The sequence below is a fragment of the Hibiscus syriacus genome, unplaced genomic scaffold (assembly GCF_006381635.1).
Source record: "Hibiscus syriacus cultivar Baekdansim isolate YM2019G1 unplaced genomic scaffold, ASM638163v2 tig00110156_pilon, whole genome shotgun sequence".
Taxonomy (NCBI): Eukaryota; Viridiplantae; Streptophyta; class Magnoliopsida; order Malvales; family Malvaceae; genus Hibiscus; species Hibiscus syriacus.
Window position 1 is genome coordinate 2,741,694 of NW_024062606.1, and position 26,100 is coordinate 2,767,793.

The 26,100-nt window shown below is 34.6% G+C and overlaps 1 protein-coding gene, 1 long non-coding RNA gene and 3 pseudogenes across 5 annotated transcripts; 3 read left to right on the forward strand and 2 right to left on the reverse strand.

The window, feature by feature from the left end:
• The first annotated feature begins 3,299 nt into the window (after window positions 1–3,299).
• On the forward strand, window positions 3,300–7,001 carry LOC120215803 (annotated as a pseudogene).
• Window positions 7,002–7,887: 886 nt separating this feature from the next.
• Window positions 7,888–8,759, reverse strand: LOC120216057. Its single transcript, XR_005525020.1, has 2 exons — window positions 8,569–8,759; window positions 7,888–8,149 (listed from the first exon to the last, which is right to left on the reverse strand). It is a non-coding gene; the product is annotated as an uncharacterized LOC120216057 (long non-coding RNA).
• A 2,703-nt stretch (window positions 8,760–11,462) lies between these two features.
• LOC120215804 lies at window positions 11,463–15,748 on the forward strand (annotated as a pseudogene).
• Window positions 15,749–18,431: 2,683 nt separating this feature from the next.
• On the forward strand, window positions 18,432–20,676 carry LOC120215805 (annotated as a pseudogene).
• A 365-nt stretch (window positions 20,677–21,041) lies between these two features.
• On the reverse strand, window positions 21,042–25,549 carry LOC120216058. 4 transcript variants are annotated; one of them, XR_005525022.1, is made up of 9 exons: window positions 25,262–25,547; window positions 24,696–24,966; window positions 24,356–24,455; window positions 24,094–24,150; window positions 23,382–23,499; window positions 22,618–22,700; window positions 21,995–22,056; window positions 21,778–21,872; window positions 21,042–21,326 (listed from the first exon to the last, which is right to left on the reverse strand). XR_005525022.1 is itself a non-coding variant. In XM_039213572.1 (8 exons), exons 2-8 carry the CDS (start codon window positions 24,959–24,961, stop codon window positions 21,851–21,853), a joined length of 708 nt encoding a protein of 235 aa, XP_039069503.1. In that variant the 5' UTR covers window positions 24,962–24,966; window positions 25,262–25,547; the 3' UTR covers window positions 21,662–21,850. The 4 variants fall into 4 exon arrangements, 2 of the variants coding, with proteins under 2 accessions (XP_039069503.1, XP_039069504.1); XR_005525021.1 differs by lacking the exon at window positions 21,042–21,326 and adding an exon at window positions 21,434–21,639; XM_039213572.1 differs by lacking the exon at window positions 21,042–21,326 and having other exon boundaries at window positions 21,662–21,872.
• Between the last annotated feature and the right edge of the window lie 551 nt (window positions 25,550–26,100).

Here is a 26,100-nt window from a genome sequence, read left to right on the forward strand (position 1 = left end):
TTAAGCCTGCCGGGATTTGGACTGGGGATTGCACAGGCAAGAAGACGGAACTTCCGGTGTGGGATGAATAGATTAACGAGTCGGGTCTTGTTCTTCTTCTGTACCGAGCAACGAAACGGAGGTTGGTTTTACAGGAGAGGAGAGGAGAGGAGGAAGAAGAGTGAAGCTTAAACTGGAGATTTATCAAAGGCAATGGAAAGGGGGAGGATAACAACGGAAACCATAGTTGCTTATGGCGGTGGTGATAATGAACATGAATGGAATGGAGGGATGAATTAAAATGAAGCTATGGAATCGGCAAAATATGGTTGTAGTGCCCTTTTCGATTGGATATTAACGACCTTAAAAAAAAAAAGATTTGAAATTGAAAAGGATAAAAAATAATTTAAAAAATGGTTGGGATTATGAAGTTGTGTGATGGACAACGAAAGGGAATATTGGGAAATTGGTAGGGAATTTTGTTTGTGGCAGTGGGAGGCGCTCACGTTGCTTGTGGGTCAATATTTTCTTCTTTTGGTCGGAGAGGCTACCTGTTAGTTTTACTTTTTTTCTAGTTTATGCCCAAGAACGATGATGATCTAGAGTCTTTTGATCCAGAAATTGAAAGGACTTTTAGAAAACGTCGCCATAAAGTTGCGAGAAACATACCAATTATGGCTAGACTAGGGAATTCTGCTTTGCCACCGCTCTAGAATGGAGAGGATAAGGAGTTACCTGCTGACATTAGAGTAGTACACAACCATTTCAACATGATGACAGAGACCAATCTATTCGTGAAGATATAGTCTCGACATTGGATGATCTGCATCCAGGCATCGTGAGGCTAGTGATTAATGCTGCAAATTTTGCTCCGATCATTCAAATCGTCAAGTAATCCTTGATTGAATATTCCTTTATTTCTTCTTCACCATGATCATCGCTACGCAACGTATAGGACTCATCTTCTTGTTGTTCCATCTTGATCACTTTTTTGCCACAAACTAGCTCAATCACTATTGACTAGCTTGAACGCAAAACCTTGCCACATTAACATAATAGTAAGTTTGAGAAAACAATAAGTAAATTCAATTTTACTTGATTTACCACTTTCCACAAACCACTCTAGAACCTCGTTGTCTCGTCACAACGACTCGCACTCATGTCACTTGTCACGTCCTTAGAGATTTCAACTCTGGAACGTGCGACCTTAAACGTTTTTTGATGCTACTTGATCGGTTCTATTCCTAAGTCAGTCTTAAACCAAGTTTATGAGCAACAAACACGATAAAGGCTGGAACCAACCCTCAAGGCTTCGATGGATGTGAAAGCTTTAGAACAAATGTGACCACTCAAGCCACCTAGGTTAGATACTTGTGTGGAATTGTAAAACACCATGGGACTACTCTTAGCCTCCTAGAGAGGCAACGACAAAAGAGAACTTAGAACAATTGAAAGAAACAAGAGAACTAGAGTAAATGTCTCAGAGCTTTATTACTCTATCAAAGTGAGAATGAACGGAATGAGATGATACAAAAGAGGAGGGTGATTCTCTATTGATACTTGAGCTCCTTCACAATCAATGACCTATATCTATTTACATCAACAACTATAATGAACCCAATTAATTACAAAATCCCTTTATCTAAGAAAAGTCAATCACTCCATATAATTACACCAATTAGTCTCATTCTTTCCTTGGATAGGTGTTCACACTGATATGGTAAGAATCATCCCAATCTTCTTTGATTTGTTGTCTTGTCATATCTACCAAGCTCCTATGATCATCTTCTAATATGATGCCATTTTCCATATATGCAATTATAGTGTGAACCGGTTCTCTAGTATTATGAGTGTGGGCTAAGTCTGTGGTCTTGACAAGTCTGATACTTCAAATTGAACCTCATTGGTGGACTCTTGTGTCAATGTCCCGATCCCACGGACCGTGATAATTACAACTAGTGAAATAATTGACATAATTTAAATAGTTAAGTGGTATAATTGATAAAATTGAGAGATCAATGGTCAAAATATGTCCATAGTAATGGTCATGAGATTAATTTCCTTTAAAGTATGGTTTGTCAATGATTTCCCATAACACTTCAAATTTATTATAAATACACATTAAAATGATTAAGAGTTTATACACACTAAATTATGTAAAATTTTGCAAATGAGAACATAGCTGACGCGGAAACGAGTTGGCATACACGTGACGTGAATTGGCAAAGTCGTGTGTCTTAGATTATAAAAGAAAATGTGCTTTTTAGGTGTGGTTGTCAAGCGTAATTGAGCAAAGTTAATATTTTTTATAATATCCATATTTAATTTTTTTAATTAATTATTTAGATCGAATATTATAAAACGATGATGATCCTTTTAACTATGTTTGTTCCATTCGTAAAAGAAAATTTAAACTTATGATATTACTTAAAAATTTAATGTCTTATCACTAAACCAATTGATTGTTAGTTGAACAAAATTAGATATATTAATAAAAATTATATATAATATAAATTAAATATTATTATAATTTAAAAAGATTATGATTTAAGCTTGTTTATCTTTAATTTATCTAACTATAAATTAAGGACTATTAAACTCATTAAGTGATATGAATGTTAAAATAAAATATTAATTTCCTTAAAAAAGCTCAAGTCCAAGTGTTATTATTGGTAGTTAATAAAGAATATGATAAATTATTTAAAAATAGGATGATAAATTAATATAATATACAAGTAAATATATTTTTATTAATCTAAAATGATTATAAAATAATATTTATTTGAATATTATTAATTATTTTTAAAATGAACGGTCAATCACTCATGTTATAATCACTGGTATTGTAATTCGAGATTTTTAAAAATAACAATTACTTCTTTAATCACTGAGATAATTTAATTCGTTTACAACTAAATATATTTATAATAACTGGTGTTGTAATTCGAGATCTTTAAAAATAAAATTACTTCTTTAATTATGAGATAATTTGATTCACTTACACTTAAATATATTTAAATCTAAATCCTACAAATATTATAATGATTAAATTAATTCATATTTTAATTTTTAAGTATAAAACTTAAAGTAAAAATAATTGTTTGTATTATTACGTGTCCAGTAAAATACGTAATCTATACATTAGCCAGTCCAAGCCCAACATTTGGCAGCGCAATATTCATTGGCAGTTACATGATAGATCGTCCTCCATACATATCCTGTCATTTCTCAAACTGATTACCGGCTATTGCCGGTAGTTTCAAAGGAGAAAAGAAAATGATAATTAATTAAAAATAAAATCTCCTTTTTTCTTTCCTCTCCTCTTTCGTCGTCCATCTTCGCTTTGCTCCAATAATCGTAAACGTGAAAAAAAAACCGAGAAATTATATTGAAGTTGATTCAACTCTTCTTAGGATTTTGATTTTGATTTTGATGCTCAAATATTGTTTTGATAAAAAAGAAAAAGGAAAAAAATCAAATCAATCAACTCTTAATTTGGATTTTAACATATTATTAGAAAGAAGAGGAGAAAGCAGAAGACGAGGGAGAGATGAGAGTAACGGTTTGGAGGAGGTCGTGGTCGCTTTGAAGCTGAAAGAAGCATCGAATTGGTGGCACGACATTAACGACTCGCCGCTCTGGCAGGATCGGATTTTTCACATTCTAGCCGTCTTTACGGTCTCGTCGCCGCCGTTGCCTTCGTATGTGATACTCTCTTTTTCATCAACTTCATATTTAGCTTTTAAGAAAGAAATATTTGTTAGTAGTTAGGGTTTAGCCCTCGGTTTGATTGCTTGCGTCTAGGAAAATTGATGATTTGCCCTTTCAAATTGAAAGATTAAAAATGTTTGCTTATTTGATTTATCTTCATGTTAATATGAAAAAGAAGGGTCTAATACTATAAAACGAGAACTCAGTGCAATTAAGAATCTGTTTTTGGTACTTACCTAATATGATGTTATTGCCAGGAAGACGCTTATTAATGTTCAGCTTTTTTCATAAACTCGTTTAATTGTTGATATTTTTAGGTTCAATTGATTCGGATACAATTGAGAGTTCCCGAGTATGGCTGGACCACGCAGAGTCTTCCATTTTCTGAATTTTCTGGTGAATGGGGGTTTGTATCTGAAAATTCTATTTTGAACACTTTCTTTGGGGCTTTATTTTGGTTTTGTATTTATAATGCTTTCAAATATATGCCATTCGAGGGCTAGTATTTGTTTTCAGAGGGGATGTGCAGAACTTACATCCAGAGGTTTGCAATAAACCATTACATGCCTTGTGTTATTTCTGATTTGTGTCTAGCTTGAATTGTTCATGGCTTTTGTCGGATGTTTCTTTTTTTCTTAGATGCTCAACATATCTTGCTGACATGCCAAGTCTAGCTTTCTTCACGACTTATGCACTGTTGGTTATTTGGGCTGAGATCTACTACCAGGTTAGGTGCTTGAGCCTTTTGCCAGTGTCTCCTTGCCGGGTCTTTTGTATTAATTTATTTAACTCTACGTATCCTAAAACAGGCACGTGCTGTATCAACTGATGGACTAAGGCCCAGTTCTTTACAATTAATGCTGTGAATAGCTATACTGTAAATGGGATGATAATAATAAGCATATTGGTCATAAATGATCTTTGTTTTTCTTGGAGGGAGGATCTGAAGTTTCTGCCCACATGGCAAAATTTTGTTAGACTTATTTTCCGTTTTAATTCTTTTAATTGTATGAGAGTTACATTAGGAAATAATCAAATGTCCATTTTGCGGTGTCAATAGTTTAAAACAATGTACTCTTTTACATTTATGAGATGAATATTGGGCTTTGGGATGATTAGTTCAAAGCAAAAGACACATGTCAACTTCAAGGGAGAAGATAAATTTAGAGAAGACAAAGTTGATAATAAGGGAGTGGTAGTTTGGGACTTATGCTAAAAGACTTTGCTATTATCTATGATGCTTTGCACTTCTGCACAGTGTGTTTGCATTAGCTTCATTTTTCTTCATTCTGTTAATGATTTCTTCTGCTGGAGCAATGCTTATAAGCTAGCCTGATACTTGTTCTATGAATATGAGTTGGTTGGATAAGAGTCACCATAAGATCAAGGTAGTATGTTAGAAGACACTAACTTTGGCTAGAATAGTGACAAGGGTGTTAATGGAACTTTTCTAGATTTTTATAGTAAATATGAACCGACAGACAGATTTCTTTCATCCTAACTAGGCTGTCATTCTATAACTCTTGTAAGTATCTTTGCATACTAGATTTACTTTGAAACTATAACTTTTGAGAAGATATTACTAAAGCTCCTTTTTGTTATGTGGGCTGGGGGGAATTGATTTCAGATTGCAATGTGGCTGATATTATGGTGGAAATATATACCAGTTCTGGTCGTTCTTTCTAAGGTTTTCTTTGCAGGTAATATTATTGTATCCTTAATGGGTTACTGTTCTTGAACCTCTGGTGCTTTCTAGACTTTTTCTGGATATAATTGCTTGGCTGTAATTTTTTTTTTTTTTTTGCTTTTGATAATCTTTTGTATTCTATTCTAATTTTATTTTTTGCAAAGAAAAAGAAAAAGAAGAGCAAAGGGGAAAAATAAAATAAAATCATTTAGCAAATGGAGCCTAAGTAATTTTAGATCCTTTATGGTTATTTATCTCATGGCAATTTGTTTCAAATACAAATAAATTATTTTAATCTTATGTGTATGAGCAGGTGTATCATTGTTTGCAGCCCTTGGGTTTTTACTATATGGTGGAAGGTAATTATATTGCATTTATTGTATTGTTACTAGTTGTTTTAATGGCATAAGATCAAGTTCCGTGTGATTATTTGGTTTATGTCAAGGCGATGCTATTCATTGTCTTTTCTATGTTATTCAAATTGTGACTGTTATGGTAACTCTTCAGCCTCTTTGTTAAAAGGTCTCTCTTACTTCTTAACTAAGGCCTAGTATAATTATGGGACATCTTACTTGGTCCCAAGCTAAATCAATATGTATGATCTATATAGCATGTATTAAAGTGACTTAAGGGGTTTGGAATCTTGTGAAGACAGGAAAAACATTACTCTCTTCATTATTTTATTACCGATTGTCTTCATTCTCATTTCCAAATTATGAAATATTTTCTATTGTTGATTTTTGAATCATTATTTTTTTATTTTCTAAAAAGTATTTTAGATAGGAAAAACAGAATTGGTTGCATTACCTTTATGCATTTCACAATTAATGTAACATATTTCTCATTTTATTAGGAAATAAAAACATAAGATATTGTCACTTTAAACATTTATATCCACAATTTTTTTTCTATATATTGAAAATATCTACTAATATGATCTGTAGCAAATTGCATGGAGAAGCTGTGTAACATATTTCATTGCAGGCTTTTCTTAATGTTACAGCGGTTCCCTGTAGAGTCCAAAGGGCGGCGTAAGAAGCTACAAGAAGTACATGTCTACTCTGTAGTTGTGATTTCTTATTCCCGTGTTTCTTTTTATTTACAACTTTTTACTGTTATTTCTTTTTGGATTGGGCAGGTTGGTTATGTGACGACCATATGCTTCTCGTTTTCCTAGTCAGATGCATTATGGTGGATCTCTTCTTTCCTTTCTTGCTTCCCTATCTACGTATTTCAAATTGACATGCTTTAAGCAAGTTTCCTTGGGCTTTGTGAAACTTTTTTATACCTATAATGGTATAGCACTTCTGTTACAAAATGGAAGTACTTTCGGTGAACCTTTATCTGCTAGCTGGTTTAGGTTTAGATCAATATCCAATTCACCAATCATTGGTTATTTGACCAAAGTTTAACATATTTGACCTCTATGTTGTTTTTTTGTGCAGATGTGCTTTAATGCATTTGACAAAGCCGCTGACCTGATGTTTTGGACCATCCCATTCTAAACCTCATATATTACCTAAGTTTGTTAAATAGTTCTATCATGTTGCTTATTGTTGCTTATATGAAGAGATTCATACTGAGACAGTGTAAAGGTTGCTTAACTCATCTTATTGCCGTATAAAAAACTGAAAAAAATTGCCACATTTGCCTCATTTATTTTGTTGCATATACATCTTTCAGATGAATAGGAATGCATATGTCAAGAAACTACCAAGTCTTTTGTTGACATCAGATTGTTATGTAGAAGAATGTTTGTGATCAGCTTAATTGAACTTTTATGACTTTTGCAAGCTCGGGAGGGTTGTTTTAACATATATTCTATTTGGTTCGGTTAGACTATCATCACCCAACTGCAAACTAGATTTTGGACTCTAGGTTTAGCCGTTTAGTAATTTTACCTATGTGGTTTCACTGTTAATTGAGACTTAAGTCTGAACTTAGGGTTTTCGAAATTTACTAATGAAATTGAAGAAGATAACTGCATTCAGATTTTGTGAGAATTTTTTCCGTTTGTTTTTTGTTAATTAAATAAAATGGATTTTTCATTACAACTATATTCTGATTGTATTGTTGAATATATAATTATTTGTTGAATATAATCAACAAATATGATTTGTACTACATTTACTCCTGACCACAATTTGCTGTGACTTGGCTCTTTAAGTGGTATTGTTATACTATATATCTTCACCATGTGTCAGTAATGCTTTATTTATCTACTATAGTATAGATAATTCATATAATCATAAGCTAAGTTGGTATCTACCGAGCAATGAACAGCTTCGGCTTTACAAGATAACCAAATAAAACAATAAGATTGCAGAACTCGGTTATCCCTTCCAGTATTTAATTCACTACTAAGAACTATTATATCCTTAATTCTTTCGCCCAATTTTTTTCAGATCTTTTTCTAATGCTTTATTGCTTATGCTTTATATAGTCGTTTGGGTGCATAAGCCTGAGGCTAATTCTAGGTTTGAAAATATACTCTGGAGGAGTTATTGAAATTTTGTGTCATGTTTTAATTATTTTTATACCATGTTCGAAATTATAAGGTTTTCTTGATTTCGATTACAGATATACTTTCGAAATATATTTCAATGACATGGTTCTTTTGTTGAGCAGTTGGTAGAGATATTACCTTCATCTCTAGTCCTTTTCATCTTGAGGAAGTTGCCACCAAAACGAGGTATCGCAGTATAATCCCATACGCTGAACGATTCCGGATGCTTTCGTAATGATTTTACAACATGGCTCTTGTTGTGTACCCTGTGCAAAAGAACAGAAAAATTAGCGATAGTGAAGGCAAAAACTGATAGTATGGTGTTTTTTTTTGTACTCGCAAGCTGATCTCGTGGATTCTAAACTTCTCAATGTGTTCAAATGGAGAGCTCCTAGATTGTTTCTTTTGATTTATTTCTGGAGTAGAAATTGTGGAATATATCGGCTATTCCGGTACCATACGTTCATGTAAGGTAATACCGGTGATGGTTAAATTTTATTGACTTTACGGAATGCTGTTGTAACCGTTAAAACCCGAAACCGGGTGCCGTTTTCGAACCGACGGTCGTGTTTACGTCGAAGTGTATGAATTAACTTCCAACATAAAGAATTGATTTCTGACCCAAAGAAACAATAAGGATTTGGTTTCAGGAAGAGATGAAAACATGCGGAAATGTGAGACGTACCTTGGCAAGATGATTAGATTGCTTAGTTGATAGCTGATTGAAGATGCAAAAATTGCCGTTGTGAAAAGCAGGATCAACAATTGAGCATCAGTATTCAGAAACCTATATCTGAAGTTTGACTTGTTGATCCTTGAAAACCTACCACTCTAAACCCAAGTGTCAACAAGCCCTTTAGTCATTTTCTTGAATGGTAGTTGTATTGAGACTTGGTATAATCGAGTCAAATTGTGCTTTGAGTTCGATAGGTTATAAAGCATCATAATGAAGTCTTGAATGAGTTAATTTTATATATATTATAAAATCATACTTTACATCTTTGTTAATATCCTCCATAAATATTAATTAGGGATGGACGAGGAGTATGAGTGTGTGGTTGCATCCCCTGAAATTTTAAACTCCTTATACTTTAATATTTTCTTTATTTTTATGTGAATTATTTAATTTCGTATCTCTTAAGATTATAAAATTTTGTATCCCTAAAGTTTTAGTATAATGTTTTATGTTCGCACCCCATACAAATTCCTACGTTTGTTCCTATGTTAATGTCATAAAAGGCTCAAGATTGATGAGATGCTGGAGTTGAAGGTCGGTGCAAATTTATTCAATATATTGGTGCATGAAGTTGAGCCTTCCTTCAAACCTAATTCTTGGGTCCCTGAAGATTGTGATGTTTCACTAGAACTTGTTCCTCCAATTGGGTCATGACTATTTTGGCAGATGCATTCCGAGGCGTTTTTTAGTTTGTGGTTGTAATTTTTGGTTTTTATTTTGTTATGTTATCTTTCATCTTCAGGTGTATTTTAGAAATAGGGTTATTGTCTTAGGGGCTTTTTGTTTGAAGCTGAAAGATTTTTAGGTGATATGGTTTTTGTAATGGTTTTTATTCCCGTATGAGGGTTCGGTGTTACCATATGTACTTGGCATTATGTTTAATAAAATATGAGGCACTCTTTTCTTCCTTCCAATGTTCTCCAACATACTTCTAAGTATGTGGAAGAATACGAAGGGAGTTTTTAATGAGACCTCTAACTTATATATATATAAAAAAAAGGAAATAGTTGGCTATCGGTCTGCCATAAAACTTGCCGAAGGAAGAAAAAAATTACCAAAAATTGTTATTAAAAATGTAGGGTGGAAGAAGTTGCTTGTTTTCCACCCTATGGACCAAGAATTTGTTCTTAATAAAATGTCAAATGGTCTGATTGTTTTCAAACAACTTTGTGGCCTAATTCGATGGTATTGCATGCAACCAAATGCTATTGAAATTATGGCTGCTAAGTGATAACAGTTTGGTTTAGTTGAATTGTAATATTTTGATATTTTAAAAGTAGGAGTAATGACAGAATCAATGTTATACAGTTCAGTTAGCATTCGTTGTCCAGTTCCTATTAGGAGATGGAACACCCCAAACTCGATTGTCCGACACATATTCGAACAGTATCGAACATGATCCTTCGAATCCGACACTCAACCGCTAGTCGAGTAACAGGGCAGAATATCTAACTTATATTTCAAATCGAATTTCACTTTATAGCATTCTCGTTGTCCAGTTCCTATTAGGAGATGGAACACCCCAAACTCGATTGTCCGACACATATTCGAACACAGGTATCGAACATGATCCTTCGAATCCGACACTCAACCGCTAGTCCGAGTAACAGGGCAGAATATCTAACTTTATATTTCAAATCGAATTTCACTTTATATACATTGTGGAACCAAGCATTTGATCATGAAACCACTTTGAATGTGAAAATTTGTATAGAAGTTTGTTACAAAGCTTCTGTTAGATCCCTCCAAAATCGGATAATATTTACAATACGATAGTATTACAAATACATTGTCATTCCTTAGTGTATTTCAAACATTTTAAATCATACAAAGCACAAAATTGCATGAAATTAAAATTTGTTACCACTTGAATTTAGGTTTCTTAGGTCTCTCTCTTCAAGTGTCATTCCTTAGTGTGTTTTAGAGCTTCCAAATACATTGTCATTGCTCACTATTGGTCCAATACACCTACATGAGACATTTACTTGATTTTTGGTACCCAAATTGCTTTGGGTCTTTGATTGTTAGTTTCAATGCCTCTAGTTCCCTTTAGAACCCATACGTGTCTTATTTTATAAAATTGTCTTTTATTTATAGGAAAAGAATTAGAAGTATGACCATGATAATGACAATGTGAACATTTTGCCATTATTGACTTTGATGATTTCTTTCATTAATCAATCAGCTTAATTTTTAAATCAAAATTTCTTTTTCAAAATTTTTGATTTAAAAATTTTGAAAGCTCCAAATCCTTTTCAAAATTTCATTTTTGCTTTCAAATCTAATTTTATCTTTAATCATTTCAATTTAAACTTAGAAATTATTTTTTTATATTTGAATTCATGGTCTCAAATTCCAAATCAATTCATCATAAGCATCTTGTAACTCATCAAAAAATATGAATTTAATTCATTTGAGTTGGAAGATACCTTTGACTCTTCTTGGATGGCCATGAGGCAAAGATTGACTACTTCGTCATCGGTGGAGTCTTCATCACTCCATGTAGCCACAAAAGTCTTCTTCTTTGGCTTGCTTGATCCCTTCTTCCTCAATAGTGGACAATCATACTTGACATGCCACGATTTTGTACAATTATAGCATATAATTAATGGGATCCTTCTATTTTCTCGATTCATGTTTCCTTTCTTTATCTTTAAATGACATAAATATTTTGAAGATCTTGGCCATCTCTTCATCTTCTTCATCCACCTCTTCACTTGAATCTTCTTTATATTCATTGGTGGATTTGAAGGCAATTCCTACATCCTTCTTTTTCTTGTTCTTTTTTTTCCTTTTTCTTCTTCTTCTTTTGGAGTTTCACCTCATGAGTGTGTAGAGAACCGATGGGCTCATCAAAGGTGTACAACTCCAAGTCATTGGCTTCTTCAATAGTGGTTACTTTTCCTTCCCAATATGCAATGAGGCAAACATCTTTCTCACTATGCCTTCATTAAGATACACTTTCCCAAGTTCTTCAACTCATTGATGATTGAAGTGAACCAATCAAACATCATCTTTATGTCTTCATCGGGCTTCATCTTGAAGTTCTCGTAGTTGAGAGTGAGAATGCCAATCTTGGACTTCTTGACTTGGCTTGTTCCTTCATGTGTCACTTCCAACTTGTCTCATATCCTTAGTGTTATAACATGAAGATAATATACTATATTTGTCCAGGACAAGTGCACAAAAGAGAATGTGCATGGCTTCAGCGTTGAGTTGGGTAAACTTCTTGTTTTTTTGTCCACTCCGACTGATTTCTTGGAGGGTTAGGAAATCGTCGACGATTGCATCCCAAACATCAAGTTCGGTGGCTTGAATGAATAAACCCATCCTATTCTTCCAATAAAAGTAATTTTCTCCATTGGAGTATGGTAGTTTGTTGACCAGTTGTGAATCTTCAATGAAGTAGGAGCCGGAGGTTGAAGTCATCTTTATCAGTTGGATGAATAAGTTGATAGAGCTTTTCTAGGATCTTCATAAGGTTATCAAACTGTCGATTGTGACCCGCTTTGATACCAATTGCTAGTTTTATCGATCAACTGAATAATGCAAAGAGAAGGTGAATTGGCCTTTTAAGAATTTTGGTGGAAACAATCGAAGAATAAATTTTTTGTACATCAATTTAGAGTGGTTCAACTTTATCAAACTAAGTCTACATCCTACCTTAGCATCCACACTAAGGATTTCTCAAATCTACTAAATTTGCTTACCTTTGAGGACAATGTGTAACCTTACAACAACCCACAAGGTTTATACCCAAAACCTTGCTTATACTCTTTCTACAAGGGGAATTACAAATAAAGCAAACAAAGAGAAAACCTCATAAGACAAATCTGTTTGCACTAATTAATCTCTCACCCAAACCTCACAATTTATGAACAATGAATTAGGGTTATTCATGGATGATAACCATATAGTTTAGCCTAAACGATCGGTTAACCGTCCATGAACAACCCTAATTCACTATTCTAAACTGTCTTGGGTCTTGGCCACCATTGTTTATTTATCACTAATTATTCTGATTAAATATTCACTAAAAATAAACTGTTTTTAATAATTCCAAAATTATATATTCATCAGAAAATAATATTATATTTCTAAATTTAGCCTTAAAACAAGTAGAAATAGTTCCCAAAATCTATTTTACTGCTTTCGCTGATCAACTCAAAGCCTATTGCCAATGGCCACCATTGTTTTATTTATTTATTTATTTATTTCTAATTTCCATCTTAAGTACATTTTTCCTTCCATTACATCTTTCCGTTTTCATCGCTTTGTTTATACTTGATCTTCGTTCTTCTTTATATATACACGTTCGTTTCGTTTTATATTTTTTTCTTCTTTACGATCGAATAAAAATGGAGTCATCGGGCAAGGTAAAGTTGACGAATATTTGAAAAGAAGTCCACAAACGATGGAGGTGAAAACGGCGGCGAAGCCAAACGAACCGCCGTGCCCGGTGATCATGACGGCGGAGACTTCGTTGATGTCGAGATTGAAAAGAGCAATGAGAGGAAGAGGATATTAAGCCTCCGGGAGAAGAAAAAGAAGAATCCACTTCGAATTCGAACCAAATCCCCGAAACCAAAGGAATCCAAGAATATAACAACGGTAACGATATTAAATCACAAGCTCGCCTCCCGAAACTCGACCCGCCAACGTCGCCGCCGAAAGTGGAACGTTCACAATCGTTATCCATCGCGGAAACAATGCCGTCCATAGCAGATACATAAACGATCGAAGCAACAGTCTCTCCCCGGCAACCGTGAGAAGCTTGTCGTCTCTAAAAGAAGACGAGAACGACCTCGTCGTGAAGACGATTCGTTGAACTTCGAGGTGACGGAGTTCAAAATCCCGGGAGTCAAAGTCATAGTAAAGCTGAGAACCGAAGCCCAACGGCTCGGCCGCGAATTAAGAGGCCGGATATCGGTTTTCACGAGATCGAACGACAGGGATTGCACCGCCGTCCGCCAGTTCTTCAGAGAGAAAAGGCTCGCGTACGTCGAGATCAACATCGACGTGTACCCCAAAAGGGAGAAGGAACTGATCAAGAGAACGGGAGTTCGGATACACCCCAGATTTTCTTTAACGACAAGTGGTTTGGGGATTGGCCGAGTTGAACGAATTGAAAGAGAGCGATGAATATGAAGCGAAGATGAAGGAGTTGGCGGGAGAGATGCCCGGCAGGAGCGCCGCCGATACCGGTTTATGGAGTGAATGATGAGGAAGGCGAAGATGACTTGGTGGAGACCGTGAGGTATCTGAGGCGGAGTTTGCCGATTCAAGACCGGTTGCTTAGGATGAAAATGATGAGGAATTGCTTCTCTGGTATTGATTTGTTGGACGCCATTGTTGCTCGTCTCGATGCAGCAGAAGAGGGTAATTTTCATTTCAAATATGCTCGTCTGCTATATATAGATTTTGTTTTGTTTTTTTGGGCTAATTCTATACTTCACCCTAGAAGTTGTCCATTTTATTATTTTAGTACCTATTATCATTTTAATACCTAAAATGTAATGTGTCACGCAATAATAATATATGAAAAATATGTATAATATATGAAAAATATGTATAATATATGAAAAACATATATTCAGTTTATTATTTACATGTTTTTGGTCCTTTTATAAATCATACAGGGATTATGACTGCAAAGCGTATGGGTCATAAGCACTTCTTCCACGATGTTTCGGGTAAGAAGTCATCACCATTGAAGCACAATTCACTTATATTATTCGATTTGATCGATTATTTAATTACAATTTTAAGCACAATTCACTTAATATTATTCGATTTGATCGATTATTTAATTTATGTTTTTAAATTATATTAGTATATAATTACTTATTTTGTTTGATTTTGGTGCAGCGAAAATGAGTTGAAGAAGGAAATCACTTGTATAGATTCCTAGAACAGCGAGCCATTTAATGGGATGCTTCAATTTTCGAGTTTCAACCCATGATTGTGAGCCAAAATCAGCATCTTTTCTTGCCCATAAGCTCTCCAAGTTAATGTTTGCCGTTCTGGAAGCTTATGCATCGGATAATAGGCTGCATGTTTTATAATGCCATCAACAAAAGTGAAGAATTCCGCAGGTTTTTTATTCTTTTTCCTTTTCTTTATCCACTCTCACAATATTTAATATTAAATCACTTGACATGAACACTCATACTACCCTATATTTATGTTCGAATCTAAGACATCAATGGATAACAATAATTTATTAACTACTAAGTCGTTTGATTCGTGTAATTAATAATTTGATTAAATATGTATTATTAGAGAAAGGGTGTTATGTGTATAGGGTGTCTATGATTTATAGAGAAATTATAATTTTCTTGTATTTTGCTTCAATGTAGTGAATTTTCTACTTCTTGTGATTGCAGATACTTAAATGTGGCTAGAGATCTGCAAAGGGTGAATATGAAATTACTGACACCAAATGAAAGGCTAGCCTTCTTCTTAAACTTGCACAACGCCATGGCCATCCATGCGGTGATAGCGTCGGACATCCGAAAGGAATTCTCGATAAAGAGCCTTTTTCAACGAGTTCCTCTACGTCGTCGGCGGATACCCTTACCCCTTAACATCATAGTCAACGGTATCCTCCGACACAATCGCACCTCCCCTTATTCCTTCATCCGACCCTTTAGCAAAGGCGACCGCCGCTTAGAGGTACGCTCAATCGGATACAAATATTTTCAATTTATTTCAAAGACTTTTTAAATTTTAATATTTTAGATTGAAATGACAGCTGGTTCCGAGTACAAAAGTGAACCCGTTGATACATTTGGGTTATGCAATGGGACGAGATCAAGCCCGGCGGTGAGGTTTTTCACGGCTGACGGCGTTGAAAATGAGTTGTATGTGCTGCCAAGGAGTATTTCCAGAGAGGAGCAATACGGTTTTATTATGAACTCCAGGACTATTTATTTAACTCGAATCATCAAATGGTACGTTCTTTTTGTATTTTTTCTTCCGCCAAATGAGCCTTACAACGAGTTCTTGAGCAGGATCTCTTACTCTCTCCCTCTCTCTCTCTCTCTATATATATTGCAGGTACAATGAAGATTTTAATGGCCAGATTACGTTGTTTATCAGGATTAGATTGTCTAGTACTTGTGATTAAAACAAAAGAAATGAGATCCATTGAAGGAAAGGATCCAAGCTCAATGACACAATAGGAATTAAATATTAGAAGGAAAGGATTATTTTGTATATTAGAAGGTATTGTAATCAAAATATTATTGAAGAAACTGCAACTGTGATATTGCAATCAAAATCCGAGAGAAACCGGGTAAGCAAGACAGGCAGAGGTATCTAAAAACATTCAGATTCAATGATCAATCAACACAGGGCCAAAATTAGTAAACCAAGACGGTGGAACCGGAACTCGAATGTCACAGGCTCACAGCGCCCGATTCCCATGCACACAGTGCCTGCAAGTTTCTAGCCTTCTGCAACATTTCTATCATTCCTTTACCTCTGAAATCGTCCAGCTGCCTTACCACCGTGCACCGCCGTCGCGCCTCGATCCTCTCTATTCCCCGCAGCATAACTGCAGCCGTTGACGGCAGCTGTCATCCCTCAAACCCCGGCAGCTCTCCCTCAAGAATTTCTCGCAACGGTTCAGGCCTTTGGTTCTTGCGTGTTCGTACTCACCACCCGGAGAGGCGGAGGGGGAGCAGCTGCTGCAACGGCAACCATATAAAGAGTAATCACTAAGGAAGCTGCTAAGAGTGTGGGTTTCGCCATTGTTATTTTTGTGATACATTGTACATACAGGGAGGACATATATATATATATATATAATTTGCATGAAGAAAGATCGTGGAGATTTTCTTTCATGCAGTGAATACATAATGATGAGATGCGGGGATTCTTCCGACAAGAGCTTGAGTTTTGGTTCCACGTAGTGTAAAAGCTTGCTTTTGCATCTTGGTGGTGTTAGTAAATATTAATGATTATAAAAATATATGTTAATAGGAATAAAATTTACTTACACCAGGTAAAATTAATAATTTTATATTAGTTTATAGCTATTAGATTTAAACGAAGTAAATAATTTAGATTTAATTAAAATTTATAATTTATAAAAATATCTTTTAACTCAGTAATCTCTTTTTATCTCAATTCCTTATTTTAAACCCTAAACCTATATCCTAAACCATATATCCTAAATCTTAAACTCAAATCCTAAATTATATCCTAAACTCTAAACCTTAAATCTTAAACTCTAAAAATATTATTTTAATGTGAATTAAAAAATATTTATTTATAAATTAATAAATTATAATTAAATATAAATTATTTATTTATTTAAAACTAATGGCTATAAATTAATGTGAGACTTAATAGTTTTACATAGTATAAGTGGATTCTACCTCATATTAATATTAAAAAATTTATGAATAATAAAGATTAATTAAAACAATATAAAATTTAAAAATAATTTCATTAAATTATTTTTAAATAAAGATTAAATTAATATAGCATATATTTTGAAAATTAAAATTATTATTATTATATTAAATTAAGTTATTATATTTATTAAAATTTAACACATGATTAAAATAAAATATAAAATTAATGATTAAAAAATAAAAAAAATAATTTGGTGATTAAAACATAAATATGATAATATTTGGTGACCAAATGGTATTGTTTATCCAGTATAAAAATAGAGGAACTCGCTCACATCCTTTCGCCACGTGTATGTCAGTAAAATAATACATATGTCAGGCAATGAAGCAACTTTGAATGGCAAGGGGCACTCAATCATTACTCTCTTCTTTTCTTTCAATTCCTTCACCCATTTACTGAGTCTGCTCAGAAACTCAGCGCGTCTCTTGAGTTATTACATTCAACACAGTTAGATCTGTTCTCTCTACTACCGAACTCCTTACCTGTATTTGTTTTTCTTCTTCATGGTAATCTCGGTACTCTTTTTTTTAAAGAAAGATTGGATTTTTTATCAGACAGAGTACGTCGTTCTTGCTGTTTCTGTCTTTCTGATGATTTCCTTTCCATTTTTATGAATTTTGTTGTTGTTCCAATCATCTGTTTGAAGATTTTCAAGTTTTCGCAGAGTAATTCAACTGACTCGGTGAGAGAAAAATCCCATCTCTCGAACTTCAAAGGGCTCAAAGCTTCAGGATATTAGGGTTTGAAAAGGCTGTGTATCATTCAACAAACAGTCGGAAGAAATTTGAGCAGCCCAAAATAATTTAGAAATTTGGATCTTTCAGGAATATAATACAATTATGGGCAGGGGTATGGTCGAGGGTGTGTAAGGGTATGGTCGAGGGTGTGTAAGGTGTGCCACCGCGCAGGCCCCAAAAAATAGGTGCTTCGTCTATCAGTCGTTACATTAATAAGCATAAAAATAAAGATTCTGAAATCGAGTATATTTATCAATTGTTATCAATTGTTATCATTAAGAAACATAAAAATAAAGATTTCAAAATCGAATATATCTATCAGTTTTTACTATTAAAAAATATAAAAATAAGAGATCCGAAATCAAACATATCCAAAAAAAAAATAAGATCCTTTTATAAGAATTTGGACCGTATCCCCGACAACCTGGCGACGGCCTGTCTATGGGTGCAATATATATACACATTATATAAAATATTATGGGTCTGCGAGTTCTGAGATTTCACGTGAAGTTTACGCTGAGTTGTTCGTGAGTATTGCGAGTAACGAATTCGAGACAAGATGCCTCAGAATAAAAACCTACTTCGCCATTGCAAGCCGCTCCCCTTCCTCGTTCACCATAAATGCCAACGTCACTTCACTGAGTCAATGAGTTTCTTGTGCGCGGAAACAATGACAGATCTGAAGTTGGGGCTGTGAAAGCAATTCAAATCGATTCGGATCAGGGGTCTACATTGTTTTAAATACGATGATTTGAAAAGGGTATTTTGTTTTGAAGATCACAGAAAAATGGAACCTTTTGTTTCAAGGTACTGCTTTCTTTCCTTCTTTATCTTCACCATTTCCTCTCTCTTATTCCACTCGTTAGATCAGGTGATGCAGAGACACTTTTAGCACTGAAATCATCCGTTGATCCTTTCAACTCATTGCCATGGAAAGGAACCAATGTTTGTGCATGGAAAGGAATCAAGGAGTGCTTGAATGGGAGAGTTACAAAACTTCTTTTATAACACTTGAACTTGTCTGGTTCTTTAGATGGACAGAGCTTGAACTGGTTAGATCAACTTCGGGTCCTGAGTTTCAAAAGCAACTCCATTTCCGGCCAAATCCCCGACCTTTCCGGCCTAGGCAATCTGAAAGTACTTTTTCTCAATGAAAACAATTTCACCGGCGAATTTCCAGAATCAATTACAAGCTTACGTCGGTTGAAAACTATTGTTTTGTCGGGAAATCGAATCACCGGTCAAATTCCTGCTTCTTTACTCAAACTCAAACGATTGTACAAGCTTTACTTAGAAGACAATGAACTCAAAGGTACGATTCCGGCTTTGAACCAAACCGGTCTTAGATTCTTCAATGTTTCGAACAACCAACTTCATGGTCAAATCCCTGTGACCCCAGCTCTGGTTCGGTTCAACATTTCTTCGTTTCGGGTAATATTGATCTTTGCGGCGAACAGATTGAAAACCTATGCCGGGTGATCGATTTCGGGCCGGCGATGAGCCCGGTTCACCCTACATCGAAAAAGTATTCCAGGTTGATCAAGATTATAATAGGAAGCTGCTTATTTCGGGTATGTCGGTGACACTGTCTCGATTTTCATTTATTTGATTATTTCGGTTATGGTTTTGTGTTTGAATTTGTGAGTCGAATCGAATTTAATAAGAAATACGAGTTTAACTCAAAGTTTTAAACTCAGTTAAAGTTCATTAGGGAATTCATTAATATAGAAATCTGATATATAATATTTCTCTACCAATCATAATCGTAAAGATTTAGGTAAACAACGACAATTCAGGGTGAGTTGTGTAACAAAGCTGAGTTTCTATAAAGATGAGCTGCTATAATACGACAACTCACTGAGTCTGACCAATACGGCATGTTATTGTTGTCAGTTGCTCCACTCTAACATTATTTGCATTCGAACGAGTATCGGATAGGTATGTGTTGTTGACGTTTTACACTTAAAGAACTATATTTCGTACTCATGTTCTAATATGTTTCGGTACGTTCCGGTAACATAGATAGCGTGATAAAAGAAGAAGAAAGTTAATCGAGATTTGGTTCCGAAAATATCGAAGCTTATCCGTGCTTCGGTTCAAAAAGTTTGAGATTCGAGTTTTAACATTGCAATCGTCTGGTTTTAACCTATTTTCTTTTGGATTTCCTTGTAGGAACGAGAACTTGTGGTGGTGGAAAGCCTCTTCATTGGACATCATGTCTGAATATAGCCGAGGACTTGGCTACCGGATTGCTTTATATTCACCAAAATCCGGGCTTAACTCACGGTAATTTGAAATCCTCAAATGTATTATTAGGTCCTGATTTCGAATCTTGCCTCACAGATTATGGTCTCACCGTATTCCGAGTTCCGGACTTGTTGGAAGAACCTGGTGCTGCTACATCCGGAAATCGTCAACTCAACCGGCTGATGTTTACAGCTTCGGTGTTCTTCTCCTGGAGCTTTTAACAGGCAAAACTCCTTTCCATGACCTTGTTCAAGAACACGTTCTGATATTCCTACTTGGGTAAGATCAGTTCAAGAAGAAGAGACTGAGTCCGGTGACGAGCCCAGCTCCGGTAATGAAGCATCTGAAGGGAAGCTTCAAGCTCTCTTGAACATAGCAATGGCTTGTGATGCGGTTGCACCGGATAACCGGCCTGCGATGAGGGAGGTTTTGAAGATGATAAGATATGTGAGGGCAGCACCTCATGTATCGTCAAATAGTAGCGATCATTCACCGGGACGATGGTCGGACACCGTGCAGAGCTTGCCCAGAGAAGAACATCTAAGCGTATAAAAATACCAGTTGTAGCTTGACTTGGCGGGGCATTGAATTTAGGTGTGCTAATTCTTTTCCCATTCAAACTTTTCATTCTTCCACTTTAGAATTGTATTGTAAAGATACATAATATTATCAGATTCATCTTTTGAAAAAAAAAAACAAATTAAAAAACTATATATTAGGGTTGAATTCTCCCAACTAGATTTTATCCAAAAAGGTAAGAAAATTACAAGGAAACTAAAAAACTAACGGTTAATGCATTCTAACTCGGTGAAATTGATCTGATCAAAACAATTGAATTGGTCCAAAAAAACAGAAACAATCAGATAAAAAACCTATAAGAAATAATAAATCAAGCACCAAATAAGGTTAGCAAGTTACAGATTATACACATGAAAGCTTCAATGCAAAATTCAACTGGATATTTTGATGATTTTTTTCTCTACCTGGAGACATAGCATGATAAACAGTTCATCATTCTTATTATCTGGTGCTAGGGTTTACTTGATGGTGGTTAATATTTCAGGTTCCAAAATTGGGATTTCTACAAGTTCTTCCATGGTGGCACTCAACTTGTGAATTGAGTGTGTCTACACAGAGATTAAGAATAGTATCCTACCGGTTTCTTATGAATTTACATGAGAATTTTTTCCCGTAGCTTACACATTACCAGATACATCGGACCTTGAGCTCAATGATTCCCGATCAGCACCTTGGCTCCTGCTTGAGATTGATTCCGCTTGGTGAGCCGAAAATCGTCATCTGGATACAAAAGGCATAACAAGATTGAAGGTTACACAGGTGTAGACAAATATGCTCGAATACCTTGTGGGACAACTAGTTTCCCATTTTTTTTGATAGGAGACAACTAGTTTCCCATTATTGCCCGCAAGGTGTGAAATTTAATCTCTAGTCATGCTGTCCACCTTTGTCCTACTGTGCCATGAGCAACGGAATCCACATACAGTTAAGTACTCGGTTTCTGTGACCTGACCACACTAAGATGACTACATATGCCAGTTTCCAGGTCATCATTGCGGTGATAGAAGCATATCGGAGCCAATAAGCCGTTTAGCTGTATGTGAATTCCGTAAAGTTAACAACAGATCCCATAAAGTGAAGATGTTTAGCTCACGCTAAATTATGTGTTCCCACCTCTCCGGCCATCCACCTCAGCACATGCAAAACTGACTAGATTTAAATGAAAACCTACCTGAGTTGCACCACGCAACATGCTATTAGCTAAATTCTCATTAACAGAGACAGCAACATCAGCATGTGGCTCATTAAACCCGGCATGTCCTCATGCTGCACAAAATCACAGTAGAAATCAATAACCTGATAAAAGGCAACACTAAACCCAAATAATAATGAAAATGCTTGCCACAGGGCATTAATACAATCAATAATCATAAAGAACATCCACATACTCGTTTAGCATGGTGGTAATATTGTTCTTTGCGTGAACAAAGAGATTGATGTTATCCTGCAACTGTTCATAAAAGCTTTACTTAATAAGCCATCTCATAATAATGTTACAAGACTCGTATATGATATGGGCAATCACATATAAGATTTACATGAGCATAATAAAAGAACAATAACAACTTGAGCTCTATGATGTCCTCCTTCCAGACGCAAGAGATCCATTGACGACAACGGGTTAAGGTTGCTATTAAGTCAAAGAGAACTGAATAAGTAAAACTAGAAAACATATGGGCTTGCCTGTTGCTATGTTCTTTATAATCCTAATCAGGAACCCGGGCTGTAATGAAGCTAAAACTTCGATATTCTGATTTTTTCCCGAGTTTCATCAGTGATGCATATTTCTAAAATTATCACTCTAATGCCTTCATTGTTCATAATTAAACCAACAATCATCACATTAGTTAACCAATAAAATTTAAGGCAAATACGAATATAACTTGCAGATTAATCATTAAAAAGTAGCACAACAAAGGACAAGGTATTAATATCATCTAACACCTTTTATTTACTGTCTGATTGCATATGACAATCAACCAATGCTATGAATTAGGCATGATACACTCACCTTATATGCAGAAAGATTGGATGTGATTTGACCAAAAACTTGAGAATTTTGCTTCAAAAGATGCATAGTTGTACCAAAGATTCCTGAAAAGACAACACACAGAAGTATATTTAAGTAAATCAATTGCCTTTAGCCGCAAGCCATCATGCAAGATATTCACAATATCCAAATGCAAATGCTACCATTTATAGCACAAGCAAGCCAAATTTGCAGATTTTACATTAAAATTTCAAGGAGTATTTACACCTCGTGTTGAGCCCAATTCATAAGAAATTTACTTTAACGATACAATAACTGATAACCATCGGTAGTACTTCCAAGACTTTTCCCAATTTCCTTTTTCAAGGTTCCATTTTCTCCTATCAAAGGAGAAAGATGCACCCTATAACTTGTTCGTATCCAATTATCAGTAAAATTCAAATGCATTTACATTCTCAACAATTATGTAGCAAAGTTGAGAAAACTCAACCATCAGAAAAAGATGTATATATGAAAATATTTCTTATGAACAAACTTTTCTCTTTATATATAAGCGCCACCTCCCACGGTGTTAGGTTTTCATTATTTCACAGATATTCACTAGCTTTGTGTTCACTGTTCAGCAACTTGACTGATGCAAATTGCTAGATCCATTCTTACACTACTTGAGATCATAAAATGGGAGATGTGGACAAAAACTGATAAAAAGGATATTAATTAAAAGCAATTACAACTGAAAGAAAGATATCGGTACTTGTAGGTGGTAATATAAATTACATACATACCTTCAGAAGGCATTCTTTCATTCTGGTCAAGATGATGCGTCATGAGAGAATAAGCACTCATGCTTTGCGGCATGGATGAAGGAATATTCATCTTTGAGGATGACTCCACCAGCTTATCCTTTCAACAAAAAATAGTGAAAAAACTATAAATCCTTTCAGCAAAAATTATAAAGCATCACAGATAGAGCAGTGAGAGAATCAGTAGGCTCATCGAATTAGTGAAAAAGCTTGAATAGAGAGATTCATATTACAACATATGAGTTCTTGTTATATAATAATCTCAATCATCTTACCAGGAACAGACCCGAGACATAAATAGTAGAGCAGGAAATGTTCATAAAACAGAAACTTCATAATGGACAAAGCGATTATTATTGTTTATATTGATGATAAACCCATTTTATACAAAGAAAATCTCAATTCATGGATCATATACTTCAATTCTCAAGAAATTTAACAAAAATAGTTGAGCAGGAAATGTTCAGAAAACAGAAACTTCACAATGGACAAAGCGATTGCTAATGTTTATATTGATGATAAAACCATTTTTTTTTATAGAAATGATAAAACCATTTTATACAAAGAAAATCTCAATTCATGGATCATATACCTCAATTCTCAAGAATTTTAACAAAAATGATTAAAATGATTTAGGTGGGACAGGAGCTGAGACAATAGGCGTCGCAAAATTTTAAAATATTTGCAAGCATACCTTCCTATTGTTCACTTTTTCCCCCACATTAAGTTCTTCAGGTTTCCTTCGCTTTCTCTGCCAATTTCCAAAAATTCTCTCTTAGAACAAATGAATCTACATATAATTTTAAATATGCAAATATGGCATCTGATAGAAAAAGAATAAAAGCACATTAACAAATTCATGGTGTTTCATAGGTTCCAGTCAATTAAACATAAAATTGACAGAAATTAACTCACATGATGGTAGTAATGGATCATTAAAGAAGCAGGGAGCTTACTTGCATCCACCTACACCTCAATGCAACATCACGAACAGTTTTACCAGGCAATGAAGCCGCAATCTTTATGTACTTCAGAATATTTGGTTCCTTTTTATATCTACATACATGTACATTAAAGATGAAAATCAGAACTGAATCTTCATTCCATAAACATGACATACCTAATAAGTACCTTCTAAATACATCTCTATAACATAAATAGAGATCCATCACTTAATATTAATCATGGACAATTCGACTACATCAGTTATACTAGTAACATAGAAATCCAACACTTGCACATACAGTAAGAAAACGATTAGGTCTCCGCAATTGAGAAGAATTAATCAGGACATACCTTTCAAGCCCGTCTTTCAATATGTACAGTTCATCAACAGACCATTCAATAGTTACGCTTTTATCCTGCTTGAGTCCGGTAGCCGAGTCAAGCAGTGGAGAAGAGCCAGAAGAGTTCCCGGCTTCGATTAAGTCAGGGGAGGCAGTAAGAATACCGGAATTTCTAGTGAAATTCATGGCCGGAGCAAAGTAACCACTCATCGGAATCATCTCAGAACTACTGTTGCTTGCAGCTGATTGGAAAGATATAGCTTGTTGATTCATCATGGAACCTAAATTATTCAGAATTGTCGAAAACCCACTTTTGTAAAACCCAAACCAAATTCAAAATGTGAAGCTAACTTCTGCTCAATATCTTAAACTGACAACTTTCATACATTTTTTGTTTTCATTTCAAATATCAAAAAAGAAAAGAATGTCATAGCAATCTGGGAAAACAAACTCAAACCAAAATCATATCCTAAAATAAAAAAAAATCCCATCAAATTGAGTTGAACAAAAAAGAATCTGAGTAAAACAACCGACTCAGCTGAAAAGAGAAAGGTGGAGATGGAGGAGGGAAGTTACCTTTCTGTGGGCAGCTTTCCGACAAACCGCCAATCGGTTATTCCTTTTAATTTCCCACTAAAAACTAAAACTTCCCAACTGCTACAATCGCTGTTTTACTCTCTTTTTTATTACTTTTTTGCTGATTACTTGTGTTTATTTATTGATTTTTGAGGTGTGGGGTTCTTTGCTTTTGTTTGGAACTTTGTTTAATCTCTCCCTTCTTCTTCCGGAGAAACTAAAAAAATGAGCTTTAAAACTCAGCCAATGGGAAGCGAAGCAAAGCAAAGGCAAAAGTATCAAGGAAAGGGGATTTTCTTTTGTAGTGAAATTTATTTATTTATTTATTAGTAGTGAATATAATTGATGCCTGCAGATCTTTGGAATTCATGCGAATCCCTGTGGACATTTAATGCAGTTATTGTGGACTTTCCACATATTTAAGCTTTAACTGGCTCCTTTCATTTTATCCCCCCACGAGGTTTTCTGCTTTCCTTTTTTCAAAGGTTTAATCTTTGGAATTTTTACTTAAACATCACTTAAAAGCTTAATTCTGGAATTAATATTCATGATTATTAGTAATCTATCGTCTCAAAAATTAAACTTCTTCATTCACATTCTATTCAATCTGTGTTTAAATTTTTTTGTCCTATTTAAAATTTAATTTAATTTTTTAAGATAAAAATTCACATATAATTTTACTCAAATACATATATTTATAATATATAGAGATGAATATTATTATAATTATCTCTAAATATATAATAGGGTAAAGCATATAAATGATCTTTTAATTATATGTACTATTTTATTATGTTCGTCGACTATTAAAAGTTACATGATAGTAATTTAATTAAAGA

Excerpts from the sequence above, each read along its gene's own strand:
- LOC120216058 (XM_039213572.1), bottom strand. The coding sequence starts at position 24,961 with ATGATGAATCAACAAGCTATATCTTTCCAATCAGCTGCAAGCAACAGT. Across the intron at positions 23,500-24,093 it reads AAAAAGTGAACAATAGGAAG|GATAAGCTGGTGGAGTCATC; the intron begins GTATGCTTGCAA and ends TTTTGTTGAAAG. Across the intron at positions 22,057-22,617 it reads CCAATCTTTCTGCATATAAG|TTGCAGGATAACATCAATCT; the intron begins GTGAGTGTATCA and ends TTTTATGAACAG.